This window comes from Haplochromis burtoni, unplaced genomic scaffold, assembly GCF_018398535.1.
Source record: "Haplochromis burtoni strain Fernald_Lab_line unplaced genomic scaffold, NCSU_Asbu1 Contig_61, whole genome shotgun sequence".
NCBI lineage: Eukaryota > Metazoa > Chordata > Actinopteri > Cichliformes > Cichlidae > Haplochromis > Haplochromis burtoni.
In genome coordinates, this window is record NW_024582422.1 from 1,037,089 (window position 1) to 1,058,081 (window position 20,993).

Genomic DNA, 20,993 nt, shown 5'->3' on the forward strand with positions numbered 1-20,993 from the left:
TAGCAAAAAAAGGAAACTTAAAAGTATCATTTCAACCTAAGCTATGTACTTTGAGTACCTATAACTCAGGAAATCTTAATTATATGAAGGCAAAGTTTAGTTTAATTAAATATACTAAAGTTAATTTACAAAAAAAACAACAACAAACAAACTGTGTTTCTTTGGGAACTTTCTTTAGATCTGACTGATTTTATATAGAGTGAACACCCTCCCTCCACTATGACTGACAAGGCATGAATGAAAAGCCACTCACTCTCCTCCAAGAGCAGCACCCTGGCTATTTGCTGGTTTTGCCCAAAACAATCAGCTCCCTGCTTGCTTTTTTTTAAAAAACAACAACTATATAGCAGTTATATATCCTATAAAAGCCACTTTGCAGCCTTCGTTCCTCGAGTTGGGCTCAGTTAAATCCAGAAGTGATGGAACTTTGACCATCAGGACCCCTCAGCATGGAACGACCTGCCTGAAGAGGTGAGGCTCAGAGAATCAGTAACAACCTTTAAGCCTGTTCTTAAAATCACAGCTTTCTCATTTGTTATGCATGTCGTCGTCCTTCTCATTGAGTGTATTCATCATTTTCAGTTTTCTTCCTACACGTATCGGCTCTGTGTGATTTTTCTGTTTGAATCTACACCTTGAGTGAGCTGCTGCTTGTCTGTCAAACTATTACTTCCCTGATTAACCAGATATTTATATTTATAAGGAACCTACCCTTTTAGGTGCTGCTTTCTGAGATCCATGTCACAAATCAAACAAACATGAAAAACAACAAAGTTCCATTAATTGTATTATCAGTTACTAGCAGATAATGAACTGCATGCTGTATGAATGGGATGAACATCATTCATCTAATGAACCACAACACAGAAAGGCATGCCGATGGGTGCAGATAGACTTTCTATGAGAGCAGTAATAAAATCACTACATATATGATTTATGTGATTATGGGCACAGGGCAGACAAAAAGGAATGAAGGACAGGAGAGGAAGAAAAGAAAATGTTCACTACGGATTACAATGAAGCTGCAGGTTCGTACCTCATGGAACTTCGCAAAATCTTCGTAAGAAAGCTTCTCGCCACAAGCACGTCATTCTCTGAGGGCATTTTCTGAGCTACAATATCCACCATTTTCATATTCCTGGGCAGCAAGGGGAGGAACACATACACACATACTAAGAGCTCGACTGGCATACACAGGACAACCTCACACTTAGAGGTCAGTGTCTCACAAACTGAGCAGGACAAGTGATCCTGAACCAGCCCTACTTCACCTACAACTTTTATTTACATGTGTACAAACTGTAATGGACACATTGGTGTGGCATGGATATGGGAAATTTGTGTAGAGTCAAATATATTTATGCTTTTATCATTATAGGCTTTGATTTTTGTTGTAATTTTTCCCCTTCTAGTCACTGCATTTTTATGTTGTGCTGCAAAAGCCTACAGGCAGAAATGAATGCCATTAATGTGGATATATGAAACTTATAAAAAGACAGTTATCTTTTTGATTATATTGTTTTAATCGTCAGTGGAAGCCAAAAATCATAATAATATAAAAATATAATTATAATTAATAGGAGGCATTATTTATCTCTGAGTATTCTCATAGGCAGGACAGCCGAGGAACGTGTATTACAGCTCTGGAGACGCCTGCTGATATGTAGTGCTAGAGCGCCCTCTACTGGTCAAAAACTGATGACACTGTCACAGCATGAGCATGCTCAAAGTCTGGGCATGTGCATGAGGTCATACCTGGTCACGATGGACAGAAAAGTACATTACAGAGCAAATGCAGTTTCACTGATCAGTCATTAGGCTCATTATGTGAGCATAGCTGAGGTGAGCTCAGACTTTGCCATATGGTCTGTGAGGGAACAGCAGCCCAGCATGGGGTGGGGGCGCTTAAGAGGACAGACGATCTCTTACACAGTCAGATCAGCCTCTTCACCCCTCAATCCAAGCTGTCGTCTGCCTCCCAGGCCGCCTCTCTGTCCCCACCGAGGTTAAACTGACACAGTTTGACAGGAACGAGGAAATGAGGAGAACCTTGTAGTTACACCTGCGGTCGTTAAAATAACCGAGTGTTTGGTTTTATAATTCAACATTTCTCGCCAATCTGGAAATTTGTGTCAAATGAGCCAAAACACTAAACTCAACCTATAACAAAACAGCTGAAATAGAGGAATCACGATAACTGTGACTTTATATGATATAGACGGTGTTAATAATGCTCAAGATTTTTAAGACCGATGCAGATATTTGGCATCGAAAAATATTACAGGCTGATTATCACTCGTTTATGTTTCATGTGTTCAGACACAAGAAACGTAACAGTCGTTTGTAGTTGTTCGCTGACTTTTATCTAACCTCTACCCTGTTTTGGGAGGCAGGTCTAACTAACAACTCGTTGACCCTAAGACGAGGGAAACTCAGGTTTTTGTTACAGAAAGATTTACCTTTAATTCTGAGTCAGTTACCATGGTAACAGAGTCTGAAGTAAAGCTGCAGATTTGGCCCCATTTATAATGGTTTAATTCTTATTTAAAATAGCTCATCCTCCCACAACTGCAATGGAATATTTAAAATATATACAAGCTTAGACATTTCTTACAGCATGTCTTCTTTAACTGACAAAACTTTAAATTCATTAAAGACTTGGAAAGCCAATCTGCATTTTTTCAGTTAAATGTGAAACTATTACTGAACTCTTCACTCCTAAAACATCTCTGGTATGGCTGTAAGAGAGCCATCATCAATCAGTGAAGGCTGATGTTGGATCAGATTGGAAATAGTTCTTATTTCAATCTCATGAAGCTTTTTTTTATCCTCACTGGATAATTACTGGAACAACAAAATGGTAATAACCTGTAGCAAAAATAACTTTTACCTAATAAAAAAACCTGACCGGAGGGCAAATCCAACCCCGAGCTGCTGTTGCCATCTCAGCAACTAATACCACAGGGCCGTCAGTAAACTGTGTCTGATGCGTTTCTCCAGATTTTATCTTCAGTTTCTGTCACCTACATTTTGTCCCTCTCATGTTACAGCTGAATAATTAGATTTAGAAATTAAATGTTTCATCTAATAAAATTTCAAGTTGAGCAATAACAGCAGTACATATAAAAAAAACCCTCATATTATATTATGGTCAGCACTGATACGGTCTGCTGGAAGGCTCTGTTCTAGCAGGGCTCTATTTATGACAGCTTTCCCTACCTACTCTCACATGTGCTTAACTCATGGTGAAGATACAGTTGACTGTTACTTAATTGAGTTAATTAACTCAGAGTTTGCTAAACATGCTTCCTGGACACAGATCACATCATTTATCAGTCTTTATAATCGCTGATATTGATAGACCTGTAAATTCCTAATACTGACCCAGCAATGAATTGGCTGGGCTCTAATAAAACTAAACAACTGTGCAGCTGTGCTTTTTGTTTTCTCTCATTATTCTGCAATTTTTGCCAATTCGCTAAACAAAAATGTGTTTTTGGTTGAAACATATTTTTATAGGTGAGAACAACATCATTCAGTGCTCCTCAGCAATGCAGTTGTAGGCTACTAATAAAGTTTGAGTTGGTAAAAATATTCTCAAATATTACACGAGAAACCAAACAAAACATTTTGATGTTACTGGTACTGCCTGAACTCTGGGGACAACAAACTTTTTCTGTCATTTTTAAAGGACGTGTTTGCTGAATCAGGGACTCAGGACTTCTGGGTTAGAAAATCCATTATCCATCTATCAACTGATGGAGTTTAACACTTCAGAACTATGCCCATCGTGTTTTAATTCACTTATTCAATGTGTTGCACTTTGTCTACTTCCAGTATGGCTCTCTGGAAAATAATGTTCTGAACTCTGTGCTAGAAACCTCGGGGTCAATGGTTTCTGCCCCTTAAGTCACTTTGCTCTCAGCAGTCTGATGGCAAGCGATTCAAACAGCAGCTTCCTTCAGACGGAGACATGAAAACAATTTTCATAACCTAAGCTTTTATTTTTGCACCCTGCACTCTTTTTATAGATTGAGATTTAAGGTTAAGCTCAATAAAGTGGGACGATTCCACAAAATTAATTGTGGATTAGAGTTAAGGCCTATTTAGAGGACAAAGAAAAGCCAACACGGGGGCTCGGTCTTCCTCATCTCCCATCAGTCCATGTTTCTGGGGCACTAGCCGCTAACCACACATGGCGCCTGCTATTGGTATGCAAATGAGGCTGGTTTCATTAGGCCTATCGTCAGGGCTACAGCTGGACCAGCACAGATATGCTTGGAAAGTGAATCAGATGGCATGAAGGGGGGGGGTAGATTTTTACTGACTGACCAGTTTAGATTCAGTTTCAAATGACAAGTACCAGCAAAAAAAACAAAAAGCTTAACAACTAATGGTCAGTTAATTAATAATACTTTATTCACAGATTTTTTTGGGAGCTAAAATCCTTTCAGTCAAAGATTAATATGCATCTGGTTTTGAAATGTTAAGTCTTGCTGATCATGGCTTAACCTAAAATAATGGGTGACCTCTTACTGAGTGATAAGACAGAAGCAATCACAACAATAACAGAGTATTAGGGTCAGAAAAACAAGCACAGAGGCCCCAGATGTGTGACAGGACAAAAAAAGCCTCCAAACATTGAAATCAAAGGTTTGAATTTAAGAAGCGAATAAATCATTAAATAAAAGTTCATTAGCACTCACCAAAGATCTGCACGAAGGAATTCAGAAATGACACAAAGAAGGAAATCTGCTTTTTTAAAGATACTCCTATAATATCAGGCTGGAAATCAGTTTGAAGGACCAGCTGCGTCCATGTGCTGGTCAGGCACCACATTCCAATGCCACTTCAAAGACGCGCCGAAATAAAGAGGCACACAGGCCGCTGGGTATCATCCATACCACCAAACTCACAGGCCAGGGATAGCTCACGTGCAATATTCAACACAGAATAGCCATTACTAAAACGAAGTCCTCCTGATAGATTTAGGCTGAGCAGAGAGGAGATTTCCTTCAGGATTACTTGGGTTTTTCCCCTGAGAGGGGGTGCAGGAGTGGGCAGAAATGGAGGAGGAGGGCTATTGTCACAGCCAGCCCGTACCTTGCCCCGTCTCATTGGCTCCAAAGGGCTAATATGCTAATGATGGGATGAAATGCCGGACTTTTCTCTTCCCTTCCCATCTCCCCTGTTGTGAGGCAGACATGCATTTATACCATTACTATGGCAACAGGTTGATCTCTAGGGTGTGAGGGCACCCAGTTTCCCGAAAGCCTCCATTATAGAGCATGGCTAAGGAAGGAACATCAGCAACAACAACAGACTTTGCATTAAATTGTGCTTCTTACTCTAAGTGTAGCCTTATAACTGGTGTCAAAGTAAATTAGAAAATTATTTCTGAAGATGAGCCTGGTATCAAAATGCAGAGAAAGCAAAAAAAAAGAAAAAAGGAAACCTTACGTTGTAATTTCTTTTGAAAAGTCACTGACAGGTTGATATTGCCCTTTAAAATTAAACCTTTCTGACATTAATTATCAGAAAACATCCAGGTTACCAGTGCATGTTCCTAATTAACGACATCACACAAGAGCAAAATATGGCCCAAGGGCTGAAAATGGCTTGCAAACCATCTTTATCTAACACTAACAACCTAAAAGGCAAATGAAACTATGTCAGCCACCCAAAACATAAAGCAATAAGAGCCAGAACGTTTGCCTTTTTTCTGGGGAGGCATCTCCACCTGCAGCAGGCTCTGGTTAGAGTGACTCTCCAGCTCACAGAGGCTCTCCAGAACAGAACAAAAACTACCATCATGGTGGACTTCAAGTCTGTCTGACTATGGGGTGGTGGACTATGGGGACCATCACTATCACAGGAAAGCAGAAAAACAGCAACTTAAGTTTCAAAGTAAGATAGGGCTCAATTTTTAAACCATCTGATTGTCTCAGACAGATAAAAAAATAAAACCCATGAAAAATCTTGGTGGAAAGTAATTCACTAACTTCACTATATTTGTAGTACCATGTGCTCATAAATAGAGGTTTTCTTTATTTGTTGATACAGATCTTTTCTGTGATGGTATCAAAATTACATTAAAGTAACATGGGTCACAGAAAATGAAGACATTTGTAGACACTCTTCACCACTATGTGTCTTGGGTTTTTTTGCCTTGTCAATCTTTGGCATTTTGCTTCTTGTATCCAAGTCAGTCTGGCCCTATGAGAAAAAAAAGATTGCCCACCTCTGCACTAGAATCTACTGATGCTGAGAAGTAGAGAAGTGGCAGATGTGTCATTTGTTCTATTAGGTTATTGCCCGCAGTGTGTGAGCTAATGTCACACATCTTAAATAAATAGTTGGGAAATTAACAAAAATCCTATCCAACAACTGTGTTGGCACCTTCAAAAAAAAAAAAAAAAATCAATTTCTTACAAGAATATTTAACTTTGTGCGATGGAGAGCAAGCACAAATTCCTGAGTGTTTTTTTCCCCCCCGACTAAAAATGTGCTCTGGCACCACCAGCAAGAGGTCTGGTGACAGGCAAGAAGATTAGTGAAGAAAGGTTGCACCCTAAAGCTGATAGGAAGGCAATAAAATTCACAGTCTTCTATTGTGAGGGAAGCAATCAAGCGTACAATCCATCTGAACAAGGTCTGCATTGTGAGGCTCAGCTGTGGGATTATGTTCTTCACAGGTTTAACAAACGCAGCTGATATCATTAACATTTGTTGCAATATCTACGATTAAAAACCTAAATGTAACAAGAAAGCACATGTTAGTGACCTGAAAAGATGGAGCATTAAAAACAACAACAACAAAAGGTGAGGTTGCCAAACCTGCACTTTTCAGGTAAACTGTTGGGCTGTATTTGCTCTCTAAAAAGGCACTCACAAAGACCACCTTCAGCAAATCCTACAATCAAACCAGTCATGTTTCGGGTGAGAGAGGTGAACCGTGAGCAGCACGTAATGACCAGCACATTCCTGGGCTGAGTGGCATACCAGCTGTCAAGTCACCGGCTGCTGCACTGACCAGAGACCAGAAACACCTGGAAACCTTTTTCATTTTCGGAGGCTGACAATCTAAACATCACGGCTGACCCTCCCCGTATTATGTCTCAAAACAACATCCATACATTACATTACAAGGCTGGTTTCACAAAGGTTGTCGGGTTCGATCAGATTACAGATAGATAGATAGATAGATAGATAGATAGATACCTTACCCCTCAGGGTTACTGACCTTAAGACCTGAAGTTACTACTGTAACAATCAGTGACATCTCCATTAACCAGCAGCTCGGGATGCATGATATCACTTTAATCCCTAGTAAGTGGTTTCAACTTGCTTCATTTGTTTTCTTATTCCACATCCACTTGCTGCTTCAGTATATCTTAAAAACTACAGTGTCATGTTTAGGCACTAATAGCTAATGTGTAATTGTGTAAGGACATGGTTTGTGTTGAATCATGCCCCTCTGGAACAGGAACCCCACGTGTTGAGTGTTCTCTGAACACTCAACACGTTCAGAGAGATGTTCTTTAAGGTAGAAGATAGAAGAACATCACTCAGATCACTCAGTTCAATTCAGTTTTATTCATACAATGCCAAATCACAGTCACCTGAATGTGACTGACCGACTCTGAGCAAGCACTTGGTGAAAGAAACACTCAGTGCATCATGGGAAACCCAGAAGCAAAGGAAACCCTATTCCAACGTAACTAAGGGAGGGTTTAGGGTCCCCTAATCCAGCCCTGACTATAATTTACTTGCTGGGAAACATTTATTACCCTTTTGGAAAGATAACATGTTGTCTTCATTGTCTTTGATTAATACTATGTCACTTCACCTCTCTCTGTCAAATCCACATGGTAGTTTTGACATTTTATTCACTGGAATACAGAAAGCTTTAATGAAAGATTTGCATTTTAGGAACAAGTCAGAGTTATACTTGGAGAATTGGAGTGCTCATAAAAATGATTAATCTTTAGTTGAATTTGTTTTTCATCTTGATATCTCCTGTACTATGAATTTTAATGCCATCCCAACAGCCATACTCCCAGGCATGCTAAGCAAGTAACTTCACTTTTCAAAGATACATTAGATTTTAAGACACCAATTTCTTCATTTTACTCAAAAACTTTTTAAGGGCCTGCATGAACTCTGCTGCAGTACCTTCATGGTCCATCAAGAGGCTACGGATCACACTTCAGGAATCACTGATCTAAACTATCATTTCCTCACTTGAGACAAACAATTTTAAGAAATCTGCTTACAACAACAATTCAGCACACTGCATACCCAACATAGTGCATGGGCTTATTTAGAAAAACAAAGCCCAGCAAACGTAAGCTCTGCACCCCCCGCTGAATGCTTGCACTGATGCCAGTAAGCTTTTCCAGGTATAACTGGATTGTTCACTGAAACACTGCGCAGCCTTCACGTATCTGAATCAAACACAGACACGCATTCTGAGTATTGGAGACGTCTCTTTCAGTACAAAATAACGAGGCTGGTTTGTGACTGTGGTAGCGTTGTAATAATACTAAGAGCAGGAAACCAAATGCCACAACGCACTACAAGCCGCATGTACAGTTTAATGATTCACTCCACAGTTAGTGGCATGTACAGCAAATGCCTGAAAGGAAGCCAGTCCAGACTGTAGGAGGCCTCGTAGGGAATGAAACCCTGACAGCTCCAAACTGCAGAAACAAACAAAATAAAGTGAACTGCACGGAGGGAAAAAAAAAGTTTCATCAAGAGCTTTACTCTAGAGACACAACCTTCAACAGCAACATTACAATACAACAACTTCTTAACAGTCCCTACTATATAGTCCTAAAGACCAAGAACATACATAAGCACTTCATTTGAGCTTATATTTTATACTTTATGCAACTATTTTATACTCAGTGTAAAACTGTACCACTGATAATGCTTTTGCACACCTTTTTATAGCACCACAATCTCAATATTACGTATCGTTCTGGTATCATGTCACTGTCTTGTTTTCAATTTAAACAATTTGCTATCTGAATGAAAAATAGGTTACCAAAGACAAGCAATTTCAATTTAGACTCCGACCAGTATTGTTAACTAAACCGGATGCTGAAAAATGACTGAAAAAGTAGAGTTCCTCAAGTGGCCATGTAAGGCTGGCAACAAGTGAGAGTTAGCGCCCATATTATATAAGAATGAAAAGATAGTAAAAAATAATAATACCCAAATAAAAGCCAAAATAACCATAAGTTACAAGGGAAATAAAATTAAAAACAAACTAAACTCAGTGGGCCATAAAAAAAAGCAAAAATTAATACTTAGGATCCGAAACTTTCATGCAGGACTTTGACTAAACTCGACTAATTTTGTATTTCAGACTCCACAAACAGCAACAATAACATGTTGGCGCTCATGCAAATGCAGTGTGTGGGAGAATTATAGTGTTTGACTGCATGCCGTAGTTAGTGCTGGCAAGTTTAAAACAAATTGTGGATGGAAGGTGCAATTTAGCTTTAGCTCAGCTCACACCCTTATTGTGTTTTTGAAGTAGACCAAAATGTGTTTTTCTGGAAAACCCGAGTGATTTCTGCACGCCGCACGCTGACGCTGAAGCACGTTTGTTTTGTCGAGGCGTGTGCAAATACGAGATGCTTTTCCCACACGTAACCACACCTTTGTGATTCTCGTGTGACTTGCGACGAGCCTCTCCCCTTTGACATTATGCTCACTATCTCAAATTAGTCACCGCATGCAAAAAAAACCTAAAAAAACAAAACAAAGAAACATGGCTCACTGCATCAAGCTCCTCCCTCCTGCTGTCTGTGCAGAGGCCACACCTGTAAACTGGAGCAGGTCCTGACAGCTTTCTGGTCCCTGTTCAACTATCCAATATTATCCCTAAAATAACAACAAAGGTGTTACACACACAGACACAGATCAGGGCTCCGTGTTAGTGATGAGGAAAGAGTCACTTTAACATTTTAAAACCTCAACACAAGTTTTCTACACAACAATCAGACTGCAGCTGGATGAAAAATAGACAAAATGGGGCTGAAACTGAAGCTTTGAGGCTCAGTAAATGTACCACTATCACTCTGTTGTGAGCTAAATCAGACACAGACTTGTTATTGTGGCCCTGGAAAATGACTGAGTGGAGATGCCATCTCAGACAGCCGGAACAAAGCAAATTCTTCACCACAGACGAGCAGAAAGAGTCCCGTGGGACTGGAAGTCTGTAAAGTGCAACATGAACAATAAGACCTGACCTTGTAAGGAAACGTCTGAAATGACAATACCCAGATCCTTTACTCATACATCCTGCTCCCCTGTCGCATAATAAATCCAAAATTCCCTCCTCTTTTTCACAAGGAATAATATATATGGCAGTCAGACATTATGTGAAGTTTACAAGTCTAACCGCTCTCCAGATATTTATTACAGAAAAGATAAATTCATGCTGTTAGGTACAGTTAATTTACCTTAAGCTAACAAAAGGTCAAGCAGTCTCATACAGTCCTGCAATACCAGGATATGATTGGAAATTTACAGGGAGTTGCACTGCATAACAAAACTCCATGTTAGCTAATGAGAAATACAAGTTTTTTAAATTTTAAGTCCGAAAACTTCCTCACACCAAGAAGGTCTTGGATTTGAATCCACCATCTGACTGGGGCGTATCTACTTCGCCCGTATCAGTATCGATATCCAGCATGATTTTTTTGATGAGTTTTTTAAGTGTTCCTTTAATTCTTGTGAGTAGTGTATGACTGAGGTATAGTAATTTATCATACTTCATGTAAAAAGTGCAAAAGAAGAAGGTGAGTGCGGGTGGTGTTTCCCAGGTCCACCTTCAGCATTTTTATCTTCTTACAGCCTCTGATTGCTCCACAGCAGCTAACCCTCATTCACTTTTCTGCTATCTGATCAAGTCAGAAAGATCTACATTCCTGCTGCCATTTCAGTGCAACTTTCTCTATGTTAAGCACCCAGATAACATACATTAAAGGTGGCGCCTGTATCCTCACTTCCAGCTCCATGTTTTTGTCCTTGGTGCAGCCCCTCAGTTTAACATCAATCTAAAAAAGCAATTTTAGCTTCTCTCCCCTTCAAGACCAAACTTCTTTTTAATTGGTGGGGCTTCTGATATGACCTTATTAGGCTGAGTCCTCTCTCTGACATTTTATGGACCCATGAGTACAAAAAATAAATAAATACTAAGAAAAAAAAAAGAATAAATAAATAAATAATAATAACTTTGATCCTCAAATGCTTTTTGGAGTAGTTTGATCAAATCTGATGTAAATTAATTACATTTTTATTCATACAGAAGTTATCAGAGAGGATTTCTATCAGCTCCACTATAAAAAGTAGCTCTAATTGGTAATGATCTTTCGGCATCTTAAATCAGTCACATGGTTATGTTCATGCAGGTCATCCATCTCTCCGGATGTTTTAGTTATTCTTCCACTCTAAAGAAAAACTGAGGTTGAAAATGAAATTTTGGTTTCAGAGGCTACATGCAGACACTGAACTATCCTATGTGAAATTATTATACCATCGCTGAACCCAACTACTTTTTTTTTAACCTTAAAAACAGATCACATCATGAGAGTCTACACATAAGTCTTTCTTCTTAAAAAAAAGGGGAAAGGTTTAAATGCATTCTGAATATCTTCAAATGTTTTTCCCTAAAGAAAAGGTAGTTTCAGAGGTGGCTGTTTATAGAGGGTATTAGGAAAACTGGGGTGTAGGTAGATAATGACCTGCATTGACACGCCCTGTTTATTAGAGCTGGCAAAAATAATGTTTATGAAACTCACACTTACAGTAATGAGCTGATTAAGTAAGTGTGGTTTACAGGCCTTTTTTTTTTTTTTGAAGCGTAAAGTGAACGCATGCACAAGTTTACGTGTTCTTACATATTTCTGCTTGGTCATGAAATGAACACAGCTTGCTATAAACAGTAAAACCTGCTAGTTTCCAGACTCAACAATAAACACGTCCATTGAGAACAGACCACAATAAGCAAGTCACACAGCCTCGTCCTTGTGGAGAGATAAATGGTGAGTGAACCTCCTTGTACGGTAGGATTTGTTCAGGGGTTACGTTATGATATGATACAACACAGAAAGAAATGCAGGCTGCAAAGAGGACACAATGAGAGTTCTGTTTGACACAGAACAAACTCGTCTGTAAGCAGGACTGACAAATGAGTCATCACTTATACCAGATATGAAAAGTAAACCATAAGTCACAACAAGTGGCTTTTAACCAGCACACTGATGTAATTGCAGTGATTGTAGTCTGTTATTATAGCCGTATTGGTTTTTATTTTCCATTCAGTTTTAATTCTATGTTCGTTTCAGTTAGTTTTGAGAGTGGATTTATTTCAATGTTGTTTTTATTTGTTTCAGTGCTAATTTTAGTTTTTGAGGCATCTGCCACGCTGCAAATGGGAACAGTCAATTTGTTCATCCCACATCATATTGCAGCTGACAGTTGGTCACGAGAGGACAGTCCCTGGTCCAGTTGCCTAAGAGACCCTTTTATGCATTAACCATGCTGTCATATCCCAGTCAACAGCATCCTTTACTCTCACTGGTAGTCACTTCTCATTGGTAATAAGTAGCTCAGAACAGTTCAGTAAAGCCAAGCCTCCTGAGGCTGGTGGTTCAGATTCAACCAAACCTTATAAAAGACTTGCATAAGATGTGGCCTACTTCATATAGTGAATCATATAAGGCTTATATGATTTACTCATGAAAGTGGCCACTTTCTCATTACTTTCATATATTGTTTTAGTAAATATCCAAAACATACAAGTTTCATTTATATAATTTTTCAAGGGATCTTATATCGGTTTTCACTCTTGTATGATTTGCGTACAAGTTTCACACAAGACAGATACAAACTTTATAAGATTTTTTTTAAATATATCTATCTATCTCATATATCTATCTATCTATCTATCTATCTATCTATCTATCTATCTATCTTTATATTTAGTTTTCTTAGTTTGTTTCTTGGTAACTATAATAACTGATTGATTCCTGATATCTTAACGATCTATTCACTGGTTAAAGAGAAAAGACAGTGACATGTGGCTAAAGTGCTGCTATCTGAAAACAACACAAACAAGAAAAGCCTCATCATGGAGCATGTGAGACCAACTGGCGAAGATTTAAAAAAAAAAAAAAAAAAAAAAAAAAAATTCTCAGTGCCATATAAGGGGATTTGCCTAACAGCTTCCTCTTGTGTGTGCGTGCTTGCCACACCTTCCTGTGTGGGATCCAACAGAAAAATGATGTCATTCATATCCTTACTTCCTTCTTCGAACCGTTTCGTCATGAACAACTTTCACACGCCACTAACTCCTAATGACTACGGGCTAAAACAACCTGGTAAAACAGGAACATCCAGCTGCTGAGAACTCAAATAGTGAAATCCCTGAAAGGCTGGACTGCATACACTCAAACAGCTGTGAGAAGCAGGATCCTCCATCTCCATGGTTGGAGTAGTTACCACAGCGACCCATCGGGCGAAGGGGATGTAAACATCCTGTAACTGGGGACAGGTTACCTACCTTTTCACCACCAGACTGAGGGTCTTGTGGGATCCCTTTACAAGGCAGATTGCCTCCTGTCTATATCCAGTCAGGGGAATCTCGTTGATGTTGACAAGCTCATCTCCCACCTGCAGACCCACAGCTGCTGCTTTACTGCCCTCCTCAACCTGGAAAGCAGACACAAAACAGAGTTACTTCACCTTCAAGCAACTCAGTGGTGTCATAGGACCCTAGTTGTATGTTTATAAATGCAGTTGTGATCATTTTAAAATTATAGACACATTTTTCATAGTAATTGATCCAATGGTGTGGGCAGGAATAATGGAAAGTCACGTGCAGATATATTTGTGTATGCTATTTAAGAATATACTTTACAACAATTTTCCAATTCTGATGGAACATTTCATTTGTTCAAATTATGACTAACCTTCCTGCTGCCTAATATTATGAATTTAGAAACTCGATTTTTCTTTAATGCCTCTTTGGTATCAAAGAAAGTTGGTAACAAAGCCTTAATGATTTTGATTATAAATAAAATAGCCTTTAAATATCCGATATTCATAATCTTTTCATATGGAAATATGCTTGACTTTGTCAGCTCAAACGAAGCTCCTTATAGTTTTAAGAATTGTGTCAGGGTTCTGTTTATTTACTAGATTTATTTTGTAGTTAAAATTTCTTTTCTTTACCTTTATGGTTTATTTGTTTTGTTTTTGTTCTGTTACATAATTGTTTTTTTTTTTTGTTTTTTTTATTACCAGTTTGTATAGATGTCCTTGACATCTGGAAGGATTTATCCAGTTCAAACATATTTTAGGCGCTATAATGTTTTGCAGTGAACTGTGACTAACAGACCCCGAGTGGAGAGATTTACTGCTCCAGAAGCCTTGAGGCAGATACTCAATGCACAAGATAAAAACTGTTCAACCTGACTGATCTTTGTCAGTTAAATCCTTTTGGTATAAAAATGACTGGAAAGCAAAATTGTATAATGTACAGGTAGGGTACACATCATCTGGACAACATAACCAATGTCCCCAAGGAATGGAGAAAAAAAAACCCCAAAAGCTACTCTGAAGAGTTACTCTTCTGAGTAGTAAGAAAGAAATATATTATAAAAGGAAATTTCACTATAACAACTTACTTCCAAAAGTAAGTTACCAGATTAAAAGGGCAAAACAGTGAATTTCTTGGCTCTTTTGGGATGACTACATCTATGAACATAACGTTCCAAATTTAATTATCCTGAATGCAGCCAAGACAAAGAGTTTTCAATAGCCTGCTTAACACAGGTCTGTAGACTTTTTCTGTTACTGCTAGACTTAAAAAAAAAAAAAAATTCTCGAAAAAAATGAAAACTAAATCAAATAAAAATGTTTGAATGTGCTGCCATTACAACTTTTATTTGGAGAGAAGAACAAGACCTCTTGAAAGTTTTATGTATGCAAGGAAAAAAAAACCCTAATAAACTCCTCCATCAAAAAGAAGAAGAAAGAAAAACAATAAAATGAATATGGATATAACAAAAGCTTGCCCGATGGGGTAGATTTTACCCTTATAGTGATTATTGTTACATCATAGAATAGCTAACAGCTCCCTCTGTACAGAGTATACAGTTTAAAAGAGACTTTTTATATCTTAGAGGCTCCCACTGCTGTGTTGTCAAAAAGATCAAGTATCCTGATACAAACTAAGCCTGGTGTTACTTACTGCCTCTCAGCACTTTGAAACTACTGATAAGCAAATCCCCGATATTTACTGTAGTTTTAAAAACCTTCTGGTGTGACCTTAAAATGTAGTGCTTGTGTAACGGCTGCAAACACGAGTTTTATTTCAGTGAATTCATTTAAATTAAACTGTTATATTCTTATTTATCTAATAAACTGTTCAAAATATTTAAAAAAAGACAAACCTTTAAACCCAAATGTCATGTAAATATGACATTTTAAATAAAGCCACATTTTATTTAGGATTATTAATTAAATAAACAATTAAAAAATGGTGTGATTGTATGACTTGATTATCATAAATGTTAGTTTTAATTTGCCAATAGTGGCTAAATAAACAAATACATAATTGAAATACAAATACAGACTCACTTAGAGCCCAGACATAAATCTCTAAATACAGTGGCATTTACCGCCATCCGCCAGTGGCTAATATTCAACTACCGAGCCAACTATGCAGTATCACACTGTCTGCCATACCAGTATAATACCAGTATGTTAACAGTATAAATTTTTACATGATATAAAAGTGTCACACTGAGATATCAATGACATACTGTGTGTTTATGCTCCGTAGTGTACACAGCAACAACCCAAACGTGTCTGAGTGTGAGCGCAGCGAGTCGGTCTCGGATGTCAGCTCCTTAGAAGGGAGCGACAGTGTTGTGAAAAATATTTCTTAATGTCTTGATTTCTTTTTAATTTTTGTTTCAGATCAAACTGTTTTTAATATTAGGCAAAGATAAAAACAAGTAATTAGAAACCAACAAACTTGTTTCACCACTTGAGGCAAAAAGACACCGTTGAGTACAACTGGGATACCAAGGCAGGTGAGGAGAAAATAACCATAGCGGGTGATATGTGGGCAAAAGTAAACAAACTGGCTCAAGCAAATGTCGCTGGAGCGCTCGTTAGCTGCACTCCTTATGACAGCAAACGGTGCAGAACAGTGAGTAACGGCTAATGTAACTGCATCCGTCTCACTGCTATTGGTACTATAATGGTGTGGCTGCTGCTGGCAAGTTGTGGTAGTAGAGTCACTCTTTGAATTAGGCAGTGCGTTATCAATGATAGCAGGTCAAGGGAAAAGGAGGATGGAAAACGCACTTCATTTTCCTTGAAATACTGTGACTGAATTCTGAGGCTATATTGCCGACTGCTAGGGTCAAATCAACGGATTGGTTTATAAAACTGTATTAAACTATGTGTTTGGAGCACCGGGCCATTTCCTGTTGGCCTGAAGGCCATTTTTACCTGCCATGAACAGCGAGCCATGGCTCAACAGCAAGAAGGAGTGAGTTGACAAGCTTATGAAGAGTTTCATTTTAATGTTTAATGCTTTGTATTTCAGTCTAACAAATATTCTAAAATGTAGGCTGTTGGTATAACATAATTGCTTTGTGTCTTTAAATGCTATGACTGCTGAGTTTTTGTGCATGGTCTGGTTTCAGAGTGATACATTTGATCCAAGGTAAATAAGAGCAGGTGTCCTTAAACACACACTGACATTGAGGATAATGCTAACATCTAAAAATTGAATGTTGGTATCATACTAATAACACGCAGGGACAGAAATAGGTGTGCAAGTCCTTACTTTACAGCTTTTATAAAGACATCACCTTCCTTAGCTCATATTTAAAATGATTAACAAGCTTAAAGATGACTTTAATTATAGTTCTTTTTTCATATTGGTATTTTAAACATTGCTTATCGAACCGCAATTTCACATTGTGATTCATCACCATGAAATACTTTCATTTTCAAAATGGCAACATAGCTACATTCTGCTTTTTTTTAATAAAATTCAACATTTTTAAAAATGTGTCAGAGCAGAGTCTCTTGCTGACATTCACTCTCTGTAGATTTTATAGAGTAGCAGTGACAGAACACACACTCCACTGTTTATCAAAATGAACAGCAGGCCAGCAGACTTCTAAAGAGACGAATCAAAGGCTATAAAACACTTCAAAAGGCTGCTGAACAAGCCGGTGGCGTGATGATGATGAAAAAAACAAACTGTTCTGCGTTTGTTTGAGAGGGGAAAAAACACCTGGAATAGCACAAAGGGATGTATAGCGAACACAGTGAACTTCTTTTAGATACACTGACTGAAGCACAGCTTACACAGATGGGAACCCTGACGTGAGAAATCGTGAGGGTTCAGAAGGTCAGAAACTCAGATGTGAGACGTGCATGATGGTCAGCGTGGAAAGAAAAGCTGCAAGACTTTGCTTGGCGGTTGGCACATTAACATACAAAAGTCGAAATCTGCAGCTGATTATCAGTCCTCCAAGCACTCAACCTGAGAGAGGGGGGCTGCATGACTCAACTGCACAAGTATGTGTAGGTTTACAGACCATTCCTTCTTATACAGCCTTTATCCTCAGAGCCCCAGATAGCACTAATCACACTGCAGCCTATTTTCATTTTTCTGTAACGCGGAGGTTCAGGCAGGGTGGATTTTTATGCTGGCTGGAGAGATTCCTGATCTGATCCTGATATGGTCATGCTTTCTGTAGAGAATCACTGATACATTTGCTGAGAGTTACAATGTTTAAAAGTGCTTACAAAACACCCTCAGTTTCACTGAAAGTTGAAACTATTCCCACTTGTAGAAACACTAGAGCCTGTACTAAGAAACAGAAATCGCACTGAGTTTCCCGTGAAGGCAGTTTTAACTTAGTAGTTTTGGTTTGGGTAAAATTAACATAAAACGTCTTAAATAGAGGTGTCAGACACCAGGAAGCAAACGGTATAACGGTATAGGATAAATCTCGTGATGTTTTTCTTTCTCTAAACTTTCTCCCTTTTGTGGCCCCAATCCCATTTATTCTTACTGAAGGCCAAGGGTGCTGGACTCATTTCAGATGTGAAAGGGGCCAAAAAGCATAAAAAATAAAAAAAATTTAAAAAAAAGGAAGAAGAAGAAAGTAAGAAGTTCATAAAAGTGGTGTGCTATGATTTAAATGTGGTATTTTGTGTTGGTTAATGATGGAGAAACCTAAACAGCCAAATATGGTAAGATTTAAAACTGCAGCAGCACATCAGCGTGAAGAAAAACAAAAAGGATTCAGGATACTGCTCGGGTGAACTGTGGTGTCCTCATACCCCGTAACCATTTGTACTAGCGCTTGAGCCACGATGTACTTGCTGCAGTCTCATAAACGATAGGTGGTGCTAGTTTAGGAACAGAGGAAAGCAAAAAAGGAAACAAAGCCATCGCTGAAGATGCTTAGGTCACAAGACAACTTGTATGGCATCACTTGTGGAGTATGGCGAGTATGAATTACCGACACATCCACACAGGAGACAGATGGATGTAAATGAAAATCAGTGAAAATTATAGCCAAAAAAACCAAAATAAACTCATCCTGGATTAAGCGAGTCTTTACCAACTATGGGTGTGACATATAGGGTTAACTGGGCAACTAGGACCAGAAGAATCCACTAGAGGCCAACCTTCAGCTAAAAAGATATGAGGTGCTGTCAACGAATAGTCTGAATTTGTTTACATAATCAAATACTTGAAGTTCTTTAGTCTTGCTAACGCTTTCAGGGTATTTTTATACGTAAAAGTAACAGCTAATAGCTGTAGCTTGCACATGAAAAAAATACATATACAACCTCATACTTGACAGGTGCTAAGAGAGAAGTGGGGCATAATACCTATTTAAATGCCCACTCACAACTGATACAGTGGCATACTCGGGAGCTGGCAGATGAAAGAGCATTTAATGTTTGACTTGTGTTCCTATATGCGCAGGAACACTAACTTTTACATCACAGAAGGACAGAAACAAGTTTAAAAAAATACCTTTAAAAAAGAACTTTCAGTATAAAAATTGAGGTAAAAACTGTTTTCTTCAAACTGCTGTTTAGGCAGTGCACATACAAGAAAAGCTGTTTTCAAGATCAGCAACTTGCCCATGACACCCTTGGGCTACATGCAAGTCTCTTCATTTCATACAAATTAACACGAAACATAGAAGGAAAAGAAGATTTGAATAATGTAAATCTAACGGTTCCGGAGAACGGCTTAAAAACCACACAAAATGTCAGGGCTTTTGTTCATATGACATGAAGGCAGGGGATTCACATTGCTTCTTCCAGCATGTTTCACCATTAAAGCTCAATCAGCATGAACCATACCATGCTCTTTGTTTACCATCTCCTTTCAGGCTGCAATCAGTTTGACTGCAGCCATCCTGGACTCCTCAAAAATAGCCCTCTGTCCCCATGTGGGTCATGAAGGGAAGGATGTGGTGGCGATGAGGGTAAGGGATGAGTCTTTTCTACTGACAGATCTCCTGCGCAGTGTGCTGAACACACAGCTTATGTATCATGTTTGCACACATTACTAAGAATAGTCACTGTACTTTGACAAAGCTCGAGCAAGGAAGGAGAAAAAAAAAAAAACTCACTGAAAGTAACCCCAAAGTGAACTTTTTTTCAATAATATTGAGCACTTTTTAAGACTTTACAAACATCTGCTTGTGACCCACACATCTGTGACAGTTATTCACCTCGATATTTTATTGCCATCAATTCCAAGCAGGCGGGAATAAATTACTGGACACCATTTCTGTCATGACACTTTCAGAAGTACAAGTGATAGAAGAGTATTCACACTTCTTTTGAACAATCTGTACCAACTATTTTGAGCATGTTTAAAATTATATGCTCTAAATCCATATGGCGTACTAAAAAAACCAAACAAAAAACTGAATATGGAACGGTTTCCAAACAAATACCAGAGCAATCCGCTGCTTCTTCAGCCAGACTTTCATCCTGTGGCTGAACTCCAACTCAGACTAGAGCTGGTCACCATTGTTCTGTTGATTAACTTGGTGTAGCAGCACTCAAAGCAACTGTCCACTTGATGTAGGTTTTGGTTAAAGTGGATCTTCAGAACCTGCGCTCTGTACTATGAGCCAAGTTCAACATACCCAAGATATGAATTCCTCAAAGTTTCTTTTTGGGGTGGCTTAGGCTCAAGATGTACAGCAGATCATCCATCAATAAGAAGGTTGGCGATCCGATCCCTAGCTGCTCTAGCCTCCTTGCCAAAGCATGCAAGATATGAGGTTCCTGACAGACATCTCTCTGTTCTGAAGTCTTTTGCCCCACATGAACCATAATCCTGCTCTATGAATCATCGTTTCTTAAGAGGTTGAGCAATTCTAGAGCACTCAAAACTACGCGGTCACAAAGAGGATTCATTAATTGCTAAAACCTGTTCACCTGCGCGTGATTTATCACAGCATGTAAGCACAGAGACATTGAAGGATGTCTTTAAGAGCAAACTATATGTTGCTACATATAAAATGTAGCCCTTAGTGGAGGAAACGTATTAGGGCTGCATACCCAGCTGTCTTGTGTAAAACAGGATTATTTAAGTTTACTGGGGCTAAGGGCTTTAAGTCCACGAAGACCTTGAGCATAACTGAGCTATGAGAAGAATGTTCAGAATTTTAATTAGATCCAGGATATTTTTAACCAGTAGCTTGAACCTGTCATCAAACTCTGGGCCCATTTACAATAAAATATTTAACTGAAGGGACCTAAGAGAAAAAGAGCCAACAAAAGTACTGATTTAAGCAGACAAATAGGGAGACTATGCCCTTTTGGTTGATACATGAAAGACATACTTGCCAAAACCAAATTAGGTGCTTAATGCTCATTACTCACACTGAAACTGGATT

The 20,993-nt window shown here is 38.6% G+C and overlaps 1 protein-coding gene across 6 annotated transcripts in view; it reads right to left on the reverse strand.

The window, feature by feature from the left end:
* Positions 1-20,993, reverse strand: part of shroom2a (shroom family member 2a) — a 43,949-nt gene that overhangs the window by 15,447 nt on the left and 7,509 nt on the right. For 3 of the 6 annotated variants that reach the window (XM_042221131.1, XM_042221132.1, XM_042221134.1), the window contains 3 exons: positions 13,583-13,731; positions 1,037-1,138; positions 712-729 (listed from right to left, as the gene is read on the reverse strand). In XM_042221131.1, the coding sequence (XP_042077065.1) occupies positions 712-729; positions 1,037-1,138; positions 13,583-13,731 (269 nt within the window). Of the gene's footprint in view, positions 1-711; positions 730-1,036; positions 1,139-4,706; positions 12,749-13,582; positions 13,732-20,993 lie in introns of those variants that run through there. The other 3 variants (XM_042221135.1, XM_042221133.1, XM_005922985.2) reach the window with 3 other exon arrangements.